The sequence below is a fragment of the Phalaenopsis equestris genome, unplaced genomic scaffold, assembly GCF_001263595.1.
Source record: "Phalaenopsis equestris unplaced genomic scaffold, ASM126359v1 Scaffold211163, whole genome shotgun sequence".
Classification (NCBI taxonomy): domain Eukaryota; kingdom Viridiplantae; phylum Streptophyta; class Magnoliopsida; order Asparagales; family Orchidaceae; genus Phalaenopsis; species Phalaenopsis equestris.
This window is the reverse complement of record NW_018230188.1, coordinates 199739-211284: the sequence shown is the minus strand read 5'-3', so window position 1 is coordinate 211284 and position 11546 is coordinate 199739. Positions and strand designations below refer to the sequence as shown.

The following is an 11546-nucleotide window of genomic DNA, read 5'->3' as shown; positions in this document are numbered from 1 at the left end:
AAGCAAAGAATAGAAAAATCTTCAAAGAAAGAAAGATAAGGAGGAAGAGATAAGCATGCCAGGTCAGATGACCCCATTTCCAGCTACTAAAATTATGCAAATTATTATAAAGTATTTTTGATATAGAAGCACTTGTTGTGAATTTCCATAGAGGCTTATCAGATTTAGCATGAGATATGGGAATTTTAGCAATAGGAACAACATTCTCACCCAACAGCTCTTTTAATTTAATTATATCCCAGTTGCCATCAATCCAACAATCAGAAACCAATATATCATTACTCAAAGAAGAACCAACATCATGAAGATCAGAAATCCCCCATGCTCATGCCATAAAGAGACCTTTCCCTCACCAATATCTCAGTAAATGAATTGATTAGCCAAGGTTCTGGCCTTTAAAACAGATTTTCAGATTTTAGAATCCCCACTTTCTAGTTCACAGAAAAGGTTAACAAAAACAATATTAATAGTTTATCCGCATATGCTTTCACTTGTACAAGTTGGCAATCTCTACGCTGTACCGATCAATCACTTTTTGCCTTCTCACTTTCAATGTGGCCGTCAATAATCCATTCTCAATCGTGAAGGGCTCATCTACAATCATTATAGGCCCGATATTGAAGGAGCAATCTTTAGTCCAGTTTCTTACTTCGTCATGTAACAGGCCTAGCATTTTGTCCTTGCTGAGATCAGGATTCTCATCATTGACTAACAAAAGATAGCTGACGCAAAAACCTCATCCATATTTGGGACAACAAGAGCTCCAAGCCTACGTTGATCCTGACCAATGACCACAATATGTTGAATTGAACAAAAATAAATTGTTAAATTCATCTTCGAAAGATAAATGTAAACATTACACCTGTGCTGAGAACAATTGTATCCTTTGCACGTCCTTCAATAACAAGCATGCCTCCACATTGACGGCTAATCCCAGCAGAATGTTTGGGCACAATCCAACCTATATCACCGCTGTTAAACCATCCGTCTTTATCGATGGCTTCACCCGTAGCAGATGCATTCTTGTAGTATCCCTTCATGATCTGTGGCCCTCTTAGTTTGACAATGCCTTTAGAACCATCCGGAAGAGATCTACCAGTTTTCAAATCTACTATCATGATTTCTGTAAATTTAAGTGGAAGCCCAACGGTTCCAAGGACATTGTTGTGAGGACTTCGACAAGCCACTACAGGGGAGGTTTCTGTAAGACCATAACCATTTTGCAGCTTAACACCAATAGCCTCAAAAAATTTGTCAATATGCAATGGCAAACTCCCACCACCACTTATACCAGCTTTCGAAATTCCAATTGCTGTGTGAATTTTATTATAGACTAGCTTCATCCCCAGGATATGGAATGGCCACAAAATGGCAGCAGCAACTCTTCCCCATAAATTGTAGAATAAAGCCACAACAGGCGATTGTTGATTTTTTGTCATTGTTAACACCTTGCCCTCATAAATCCTCTTTGCATCCATGTATAGAAGACTCATCCTGATAAGTAGCAGTGCAACAAACTTCCGAGCAGCAGAGCTTGACGATAATTGTTTTTTGATTGAACTGTAGAGAGTTTCATAAACCAGGGGAACTGAAACTAGGTACTGTGGCGGATACCGCTTCAGATCATCCTTCAATTTTTTCACATTTGTGTAAACCTGCTCAATCCCATAAGTAAATGTCACGTACTCAACAACACGCTCGTAAGCATGCCATGATGGAAGCATGCTTAAAAACCTATCTCCAGCTACCGTAGGTACAACATCCCCAAGGTTCATTATCTGATGTAAAAGATTTCGATGTGAAAGCATTACACCTTTCGGCGTGCCACTTGTTCCACTAGTATACATGAGCGTTGCAATATCATCAGGTTCAATGGTTTCAAACGCATGAAATTCACCTTTTTTGCAAGAACTGAGCAATGAAAGGCGGCTTTCATGACCGAGTCCAATGATCTCCTCGAAATCATACAGTGGAATATCCTTTGCATAGTCGCTGTTGAGAAATGACTTACCACCCCAAAGTAAAACCACAAACCTTATGTTCGCCCTTGGGATCAAAGATTCAGCAAGCTTGTTAAAAAACTCCGGATTGTCGACCACAAGTGCAATGCTGTCTGAATGGTTATAAATTTTCACTAGCTCGTCATTAGATGACCTCGTCCCTCTAACAACATTAATAGCACCAGTAGCCATGGTACCTTGATCTGCAACAAGCCACCGGGATGAATTGTCAGCAAATAGTGCAATCTTCTCTTCTGGAAGCAGACCAACAACTCTTAAACCTTCAGAAAATTCCAAAATATCCTGCTCAAGCTGCTTGTAAGTTCGCTCCGTGGGAGGATCATGGTAGAGATCCACCAAAGCTTTCCGATGCCCATATTTCTCTGCTGTTGATTTCCAAATATCTGGAACTGTCCTCCACTCATTTGAGGCCAAAGGATTAGCATTAGATAAGAATTCCGCGTCCAATATAGGCGAGCATTTTCTTCTAAATGCACGGTCTGTGAGAACTCACCTCCAAGCTAGCGAACAATCTGGGTCGCCACATCCAGCGATACTCGGCAACAAAACATGGCTTCCAGTCGAAAACTCGGGTAGGGAAGAGTAAGGAAACTCCCGGCTTATCGAAGACGGAAATGGCAGGCGTAGAATTGAAGCTGATCGGCATGCCAAATTTCACCAGAGATCAAACAGAGAAAACGAGGTAGGATAAGGATGAGAAGGGAAGAGGCGATGAACTTCCCAAAACGGGAATGCTCCCAGCCGGCAGAAAACATAAGGAGCACGTGCCCACATTAACTGCTTCACCACTCACGTGTCATCGCATCATTTTCGGCGGTTCCGTGGAGATATTAAATTACATCATCTTGGACGGTTCCGTCTAATTTAATATCTCCACGGAACCACCGAAGATGATGCGATGACACATAAGCGTTATGTTATAGGTGAAGTAGTTAATACTGGGCACGTGCTCCTTTTATATATATATATATATATATATATTGAAAGAAGAAAAATTATATTAATTAGAAAAATAAGGTTTACATCTGATATAAAGTAAAAAACTACATCCCCTCTTATTAAAAAAACAAGTTCAGAAGCACGATAAACATTTAACATTTAACATTGGAGAAGTAGAAGAAGCCTTCTTTTTAGCTAACCAATTTGCACAACGATTTCCTTCTCTAGGCATATAACTCTTAAGAATCACCAAATTAATGTTGGAAGACAGAGCCAACACCTGTTTGAGAAGAGAAACCATAAACCAAGGCAGTGAATGTAATTTTTTGATAATGTCCAATAACCAAATAGAATCCAAATCCACATGTAAGAACTTCCATCCCAAAGTAGAAGCAAGAGAGACTGCCCAGAAAATAACTTGAATTTCAACATGTAAAGCATTCATAGCCATGATTGGGGAGTAAAAATAGAGAAGACGATCGCCTTTATAATTTCTGAAATACCTCCCATTCTAGCTAAGGAAGATTTATAACTGCCATCAGTATTAAGCTTTATCCAAAGTTTGACAGAAGCCCTCCAAAAAATTTTCTGAATCAATAAAGAGATAGGTTGTGGAATACCAGGAGTCTTCAAATATTTGTAGTCTTTGTTGCTGACATTATAGAGCAAAAATTTGGTAATCTTGTAAAAATAAGACATGCAATGAAAGCTTGCCTATGAATGTGTAACAGTGATTTCCTCAAAATCTGATTTTATTTCTAGCCATCCATAAGAACCAAGTGATGGTAGATGGAATGATTTCAGATTTCACTTCTTTCCAAGCTTTCCAACAATCAGAAAAGGTTAACTAATCAACCGACAACTGAAGTTGTAAACGGGAAAAAATCACCTTCCAAACAGTTTGTGCAACATTACATGTAATGAAAAGATGTGATAGAGATTCCTCAGCACCATTACAAAAACTGCTTCTAGAAGGTCCTCTCAAACCTTTTATTTGAGAATATCATCTATTGGAAGAATGTTATGAAAGCATCTCCAAGAAAATAATGACATAGAAGGACTTAGATATTTTCTCCAAATAGATTTTCCCCAATTAACAAGAGGCCATTGATTAGTATGATAGTAAGCATATTTAGTGAAAGAGAGATGATGAGGATTCTTAGTAACAATTTTATCCCCTTGATGAGGATGAAAAGGAATTTGAGTAACCTAAAACTGTATCTCTTTATTAACCAGATTTCTACGCAAATCATTATTTCAATGATTATTAAGCAAACATTTTTTGGCAGTTAACGGAGCAACGTCCTCGTAGTGTTCAGCAATTTTACCCTCAAGAAGCCAGTTGTCAAGCCAAAAGTCAACCTTACCTTCACTAATATCTCAAATAAAAAGATCTTCAGCTTCATCTCTTATTTCAAAAGTTCATACCAAGTTCTAGAATCACCTAATTTTCTCTGAATGAGAATTGGATGAGTACGTTTATAATATACCACTCAAATAAAATCAGTCCAAATAGTATTTTGAGCCCAAAATTTTATCCATAATTTGTAGTAGAAAATCTTGTGAAGATGGTTGAAAGATTTAATCCTCAAACAAGCTGCAAAGATAAGAAGACAAAGCTTATCCCATTTCATCCGATGAGTTTGTTATGTTTTCCTTCCCATAGAAATCTATTAAGAATTCTTTCTAGAATTACTTGAGAGCTCTTTTTCATCTTAAAAATTTATAACAGATACATAGAAAGGGAGGACAAAATGCTCTTAATGAGCGTAATCTGGCCACCAGTGGAGAAAAATGCATTAGTCCAACAAAAAATTTGTTTAGAAAATTTAGACATCACCTCATCAAAATGGGTATGTGGTTTTCTTCCCTTAATAAGATGAGTTCCCAAGTAATTGATAGGAAGCTTGGTAGTTTTGAAGTGAGTAAGATCTTTAATCCAAAGTCTCGAAGCTGCTTTCACTTTATTGCTAAAAATAGTTTGACATTTGTTGGAATTAAAAGAGGGTTCGTATAGCCCTTGGAATAGAGTTAGAATATTATAAATCTTCCTTACAGTAAGTTTAGAAGCATTTGAAAAAATAATTACATGATCAGCATATATAAGATGTCCAATGTTAAAATTTGCTTTATTAGCAAACCAAATATATTTATAGGATGAATAAGCCTGATTCAGTAATTTGGAAAAATAATCCATAGCCAAAATAAAGATGGTGGGAAAAAGTGGATCTCCTTGCTTTATTCCCCTTGTACCTTGAAATAAACCAGAAGAATTTCCATTGATGAGAATGGTATAATAATTGGTTTGTAACCATCATTGAATAATTTGGCAAAAGTTAGAAGGAAAACCTTTAGCTTTTAGGACAGCTAAAATAAACTTCCATCTTATTGTATCATAAGCTTTAGAAAGATTTAACTTGAACATTAAATTTCCAGCTCTGCAAGGACGATCAATATCCAGAAGAAGCTCTTGAGTTAGAAGAACATTATCAGCTATATGCCTACTCTTAACAAATGCAAATTGATTATGGGAGATAATAAAGGGTAGAAGTTTTTATATTATGACCTCTAGAACTTTATTGGTAATCTTTGAAATAACCGTAGTAAGAGCAATTGGTCTGAACTTATCCCAGCTACTCTTAATATCATCTTTTGGTAAAAGAGTTATAACAGAGATGACAAAATATTTAGGCATAGTGACACCTCTGAAGAAGCTTTGTACAACTACAATAACCTCCTTTTTTTTACTATAGACCAGGATTTGATGTAAAAATGGGAAGTAAAACCATCTGCACCTATAGTTTTCTTCCTTCCGATCAATAGTACTTAAAATCTTCCAAATTTCATCTCCAGAAGGAATATAAGTCAGATCAAGAGTGGAAGTAAAATGTATATCAACAACAAATAGAAAATCATCAAAAAGATTAAAATTACAGATATATGGAACATTCATAACTGCTAAAAATATTGTACTGCATTAAGTGAGATATGATCAGTATCATGTAACCAAGTACCATTACCATCCTTGATCTTAAAAATAACATTAGAATTCCTCCTATATTTAATACATACATGATAAAATTTGGTATTTCGATCCCCATCAATAAATCTCTTCATAGCAGCTTTTTGTTTGAAGAAATTTTCCTCATAATTAATTGCTTAAACCAGATTAGCATTAGCAGAAACAAGTTCTTCCTCAATAATAAGACCCAGAGCTACATCAGTTTATTCTTTAATAAGAGCTTTTTCAGCCTCGTTAACTTTATGAGAAAGATCACAAAAAGCATTCTAATTCCAGGATATAAGCTGTTGAACCACTGATTTTTGGACAAACCAAAGTCTTTTCCAAGGAGCAAGAGTATCATTAGGAAACCATACAAATTTTAGATAAGAGAGAAAATCACAATGTTCAGTCCAAACATTAAAAAATTTGAATCTAGCCTGGGGTTTAGAACATGAAATAGAAAAAGAAAACAATAGAGCTCTATGATCAGAACAAGTATAACGAAGATGGGAGACCATAGAATATTGATAAGTATCTATCCACTGAGAATTTACTAGGAATCTATCCAATCTTTCATGTGACTTCCCTCTTTTTCAAGTATCTAAAGGATCTTGGAAAAGAAGTTCAACCAACTGAGTAGCAGTAATGTTATCAGAAAAAATAGTTTTTTTTTTTCTAAATCAATAGGTTTACCACGCCACTTCTCATTAGGGTTTGCCACACTATTAAAATCACCACTAACTAACCAAGTCCCTTGAATAGTAGTTTCCAATGTTCTTAAATGTCTTCGAAGCTTCTCTTTATCTTCTAGTCTACTACTAGCATAGATAATAGTAGCAGTAGTATCCAAATAATCCCACTTGAGAAGAACATTAAGAAATTGATCACGATTCACAATTACAAGATACTGAATGTATTTTTTGCAAAATAACCATATTTTGCAATTGGTATTAGAAACAATATCAAAATGAGAAAAAAACTTCTAGTAATCTTTTTAGGAAGAGTGTGAGTAAGAGGTTCCAAAATAGCAAAACAAGAAAAATGATGAATTTTATTAATATTTTTAAGTCTCATCAAAGAATTAGAATTAGAGATTCCCCAGATGTTCCAACACATCATTTTGATCATAAATTCGAAGTTTTGGAGACTCTAATAGGTCTCTCGGGTAACTGTTTCTGACAAGGTTCTACTAAATTATCATTTAGCAGATTTTTTTAACTCCCAATTTCCTTTATGTTTCCTTCTACTTTTCTGAGCTTCCCAATTCTCCACCATAGAATGTCTCAGATGAAGTAAACAGTCATCAATAATATCTATTTCATTTGAAGAGTTAGCAATAGGATAATTAATCCTTTCTGACATCTCAATGACAATATTAGAAGGTAAACAGGATGAAGTAGCTTGTTTTGTAACTGGATCAGTAATATTGTGAATATTTATTTGCAACTATGTTGGAATTGGAGAAGGAATATGTAAAGTTATGGCTATAGGTTTAGCAATCAATGTACCATTCCTATTACTATTAATTTCTTGCAAGCCACCTCTTGCTTCCAATGGCATACCAATAGAATTCAACACATTATCAGTAACAATATTGATAGTTATATCATCTTTTTGAATAGGAGTTTCCAGCTAAAGAGAAGAAAGTGTCTGCAGTGGAATAGAAATAATATCAGAGGGAAAATTCTGCTTCTGAATAAGCTCTTCCTCTCTATTAGGAACATTGATATTCTTTTTCTGAGATCTCAAAGAAGAATTATGTCTATAACATCTTTCTTTAGTATGGCCAAACATTTTACAATAATTACAATAGAAAGCTTTTTGTTCCATCACAATGGATTGCCAGTAACCATTATGTTCAGTCCCTAGCTAAACTTCATCAATTTCAAGAAGAGTTATATCCCTTTCCACTAAGATTCAAGCAACTGAAGGTCGAGTTAAATTAAAAGTGGAAATATCCAATTTCATGGGTCTACCAAGAATAGATCTAATGGAGAATAAAACTTGATGATTAAGGAAAAGGAGTTTTAATCCAAGTAATTTAAACCAGATAAGGATAATAGGAGGTTCATGTGTAGGGTTGAAATGTGAAGTCCATTTCAATATCTTCATTGGTGCTCCATCAATAAGAGCTGATGTATTGGAAAAAATCTGAGCATAATAGGAGGTTCATGTGTAGGGTTGAAATGTGAAGACCATTTCAATATCTTCATTGGTGCTCCATCAAAAAGAGCCGATGTATTGGAAAAAATTTGAGCATAATCGTCTTCCCTTGAAAGATGAATCATAAAATGAAGGCCATCAAAAAGCCCTACCTTCGAGCTTCTCGCCATTTTGAAATCATCAAAGACTCTTCGAATAATATCCATCTTGGGATGTCCTAATTGAAATTTACCAATTAAGGTAAATTTGTAATTATCAGTAGTTTATCATTATCAGACTCAGAGAAAACAATAGCATGTTTGCCTGCTTTCTTGGACCCTTTCTTGACAAAGATACAATCAGCCCTGCCAGGCATGGAATCATGGTAAAGTTGCGGGAAGATCTGTTTATCTCACAAAGAAGTACCCTGATCCCTGGATACTGCTAAAATGCACAGTACAACAATAATTCAGATTATATTTTACTTATCTTTCCTTACTTTGCAACAAAACCCAAAACTTGATCCTGAAGAAAAATAAGAATTTAATTTTTAATTTATATATATTGAGATACTATGCAAGTATACATATCGTTATCAAGTAATATAAGACTTTTTTTATTAAGCCCAGAATATTGAACCCACAGGGAGAATACGAAATATGCATTATTGAACACCAAACTTTCTATTTTTAATAAAAAGATAATTATCTAAACTAAAGATGATTTTTGCAGTAATGATAATTTAAATATTTTTGGTATTTTTAATATTTTGATTGAACAATAACAATTTAAAAAGAGAACTAGATTTTTTGTAGAAGAAAATCACTAAATATGAAAATATCTTTCTTCTTGATATGAATCAGTAATAAGTATAGGAATTCATTTGTGAAAGTATGCAATTTGTGATGTGTCAAATATGAGCAATAATATTCTTTACCCTTATTTGAGATGCTTGTTGACCTCACTTTTGATTGGGGTTTAGTTTTTCCTCTTTAGTAGCCTGAGGTTTAGCCATAGGACTTTCCTATTTACTATTCTTAGAAAACTAGAAAAGGAACCCCTCACCATTAGAAATTCTAAATTTCTCTTTACTCAGCTTGAAGTTCAACATATTGGTCCTAACCTCTAGCACTTAGTAGGTGGGATCACTATGGGGGAACTCAAGATGAGTCACCCTTAGGACTGTTGGACCTTAGGGTTGACCTTTGGTGTTGGTCTAGAGCTTAAGGTACTCACTTACACTCACAGTCACTCACTACCCTAAACTTAGAATTTCCTGATTTTGGTCCCTTGATACTTTTTGGAGACTCATGTAGGTGGTCCCCTAAACCCATTAACCCTAGACTAGGGTTTGGCTAAGATCACTACATAGAGGACCAAAAATAGGATTTCCATTGGTCCATCGCTTATTGATGGTGGTTGGCACTCCAACTCTACCTTTTGCCCCAACTTAGTCTTTCATCCCCAAACTCCCCCAAATTACCTAGATACCTTTGGGACCCTAAATTTGGCCAAAATTTTCATGTTTACCCAAAATACCCATGTTTGTTAAAAAAAAATCATTTCAAACACCTTGAAAGACACCCAAACTACCAAAAATCACCAAAATTGGCCAAATTACCAAAATACCCCATCCTTAGCCCAAAATTCCAAAAATTCCAAAAAATACCAAAAATTCCTAAAACCTCCCAAATATTCCCAATTTCATTTTTCTAAACTATTACATGACCCAATTTGTTCAATTTGACCACTTTTAACCAAACCCCCAAATTACCCTTTAAAGGATCATATTTTCCCCAAATTACCTCAAATGTCTATCCAATTGGTCTCAATTTCCCCCAATTTAATTCTAAACTCAAATTCACCCTTGATGTGGCCAATCTAGACTAAATCCAAGCCCAATTGGTCCATGATTTGAACAAAATTTTGAGTTGAACCAAAAACCCAATTTTGGTCCTATGACTTTGTTCCACAAAATTGAACCCATGGCCTACTTCATTTGCCACAATTTGTGTTGAAAAATCTTCATAACATTCCTACACATCAAATTTGACCTTCAATTGGCCTTGGTAAAGCCCCAATTTCATTTAATTTCAACTTAAGCCCAAAAATCCCCAATTTTGCCTCAAATTTGTCATGTCCTCAAACTTCACCAAATTGAGGGCCTTAAATCCAAAAATTTCCACTCCATGTCTTCATGAAAAGTCTTCACAACATCTCCCTTGATCATGTGGATCATTCAACTTGGACTTGGGCCCAACTTAGACCAATGTGTAGCCCAACATGCCTAAATTGACCAAATTTCAAAAAATCCCTCAAATTGACTCACCAATTGAACTCAAAATCACTTCAACCCTTCACCAAAGATCTTCATAACAATCATCTACACAAAGTTGATCAATAAATTTGGTCAATTGAGACGGATAGCCTAGCCCAAATCCAAGTTTTGATCACTTGGACCCACATTGAACCCATGCACTAAAGGTGGCCTAACTATCCTAAAGTCATCAAATTAATGACTCCACAGCCATGAATTGGACCTAGTGACCAGCCTAAACCCCATGAAACCACTTAAGCTAAGACATTAATCAAAGGTCCCCTAAATCAAGGGATTTAATGCCATATTTGCTTAAGCCATGGATATTTTTGCCAAAATAAAGCCTAAAATCATTAAATTGTTGTAACATATTCCCCTGGCTCACCTGACCTCCCTAGCCACCTCCCCTGGCCGGCCGACCGACCTAGTGGCCGAAAAAATGTAAAACCGAGAGCCAACCCCATGCCCTCTCACCCATGGGATTAAACCCAATTCAAACCTAGAGGCCACATCATCAAAATTAAAGCTTAGCGCCCCTCTGCTCTCCACCTGAGCAACACATTTCACCCCCCAATTGGCCATGACAACAAGCCTAAGACCATTTTTATAAAATGCTACCATCCATGACCATGGAGAGAGAGCTAAAAATTCCTCTAAGAGACTTCCCCAAATTTCCCAAAATTGATCCCAAAACTTCCCCAAATTGATCCCAAAGCCTCTTTGAGACCTCCTCAGTGCAACCCAACCACCACATTGCTCTGAATCCCCTTGGCGGAGCTCAATTTTTGAGCTCAAAATCTTGCTGGAGACAAGACAAAGCTCTCCACGACTCTAAACTCCACCAAACTCAAATGAAACTCACCCACACCTTCACAACATTGAAAGAGGCTAAAGCCACATCAAATTCCCCTTCCATAGAGCCCCTAGTACAAACTTTCATCAACACCTAAAATCGACCTTGGTAGAATTTGGGTCTAAACATTTCACCATAGTAAGAGGCTTAATCCCTAGCTTCTTTGGTCCCCAACGAACGTGTCAAGGCTCTTTGATCGAAGCTTCCCTTCTTAAAGCCAAGGTATTGAACCTCTCTTCCTCCCAAGCCTATTTGGATTCTCCATTTGAT

The 11546-nt window shown here is 36.0% G+C and overlaps 1 protein-coding gene across 1 annotated transcript in view; it reads right to left on the bottom strand.

Moving 5' to 3' along the window:
* Nucleotides 1–258: 258 nt before the first annotated feature.
* LOC110036819 (probable acyl-activating enzyme 16, chloroplastic) overlaps nucleotides 259–11546 on the bottom strand; it is a 20071-nt gene continuing 8783 nt past the window's right edge. The window contains 4 exon segments of the mRNA XM_020741352.1: nucleotides 259–720; nucleotides 723–860; nucleotides 863–2500; nucleotides 2571–2656. Coding sequence (XP_020597011.1) covers nucleotides 488–720; nucleotides 723–860; nucleotides 863–2500; nucleotides 2571–2656 — 2095 coding nt within the window. The 3' untranslated portion in view covers nucleotides 259–487.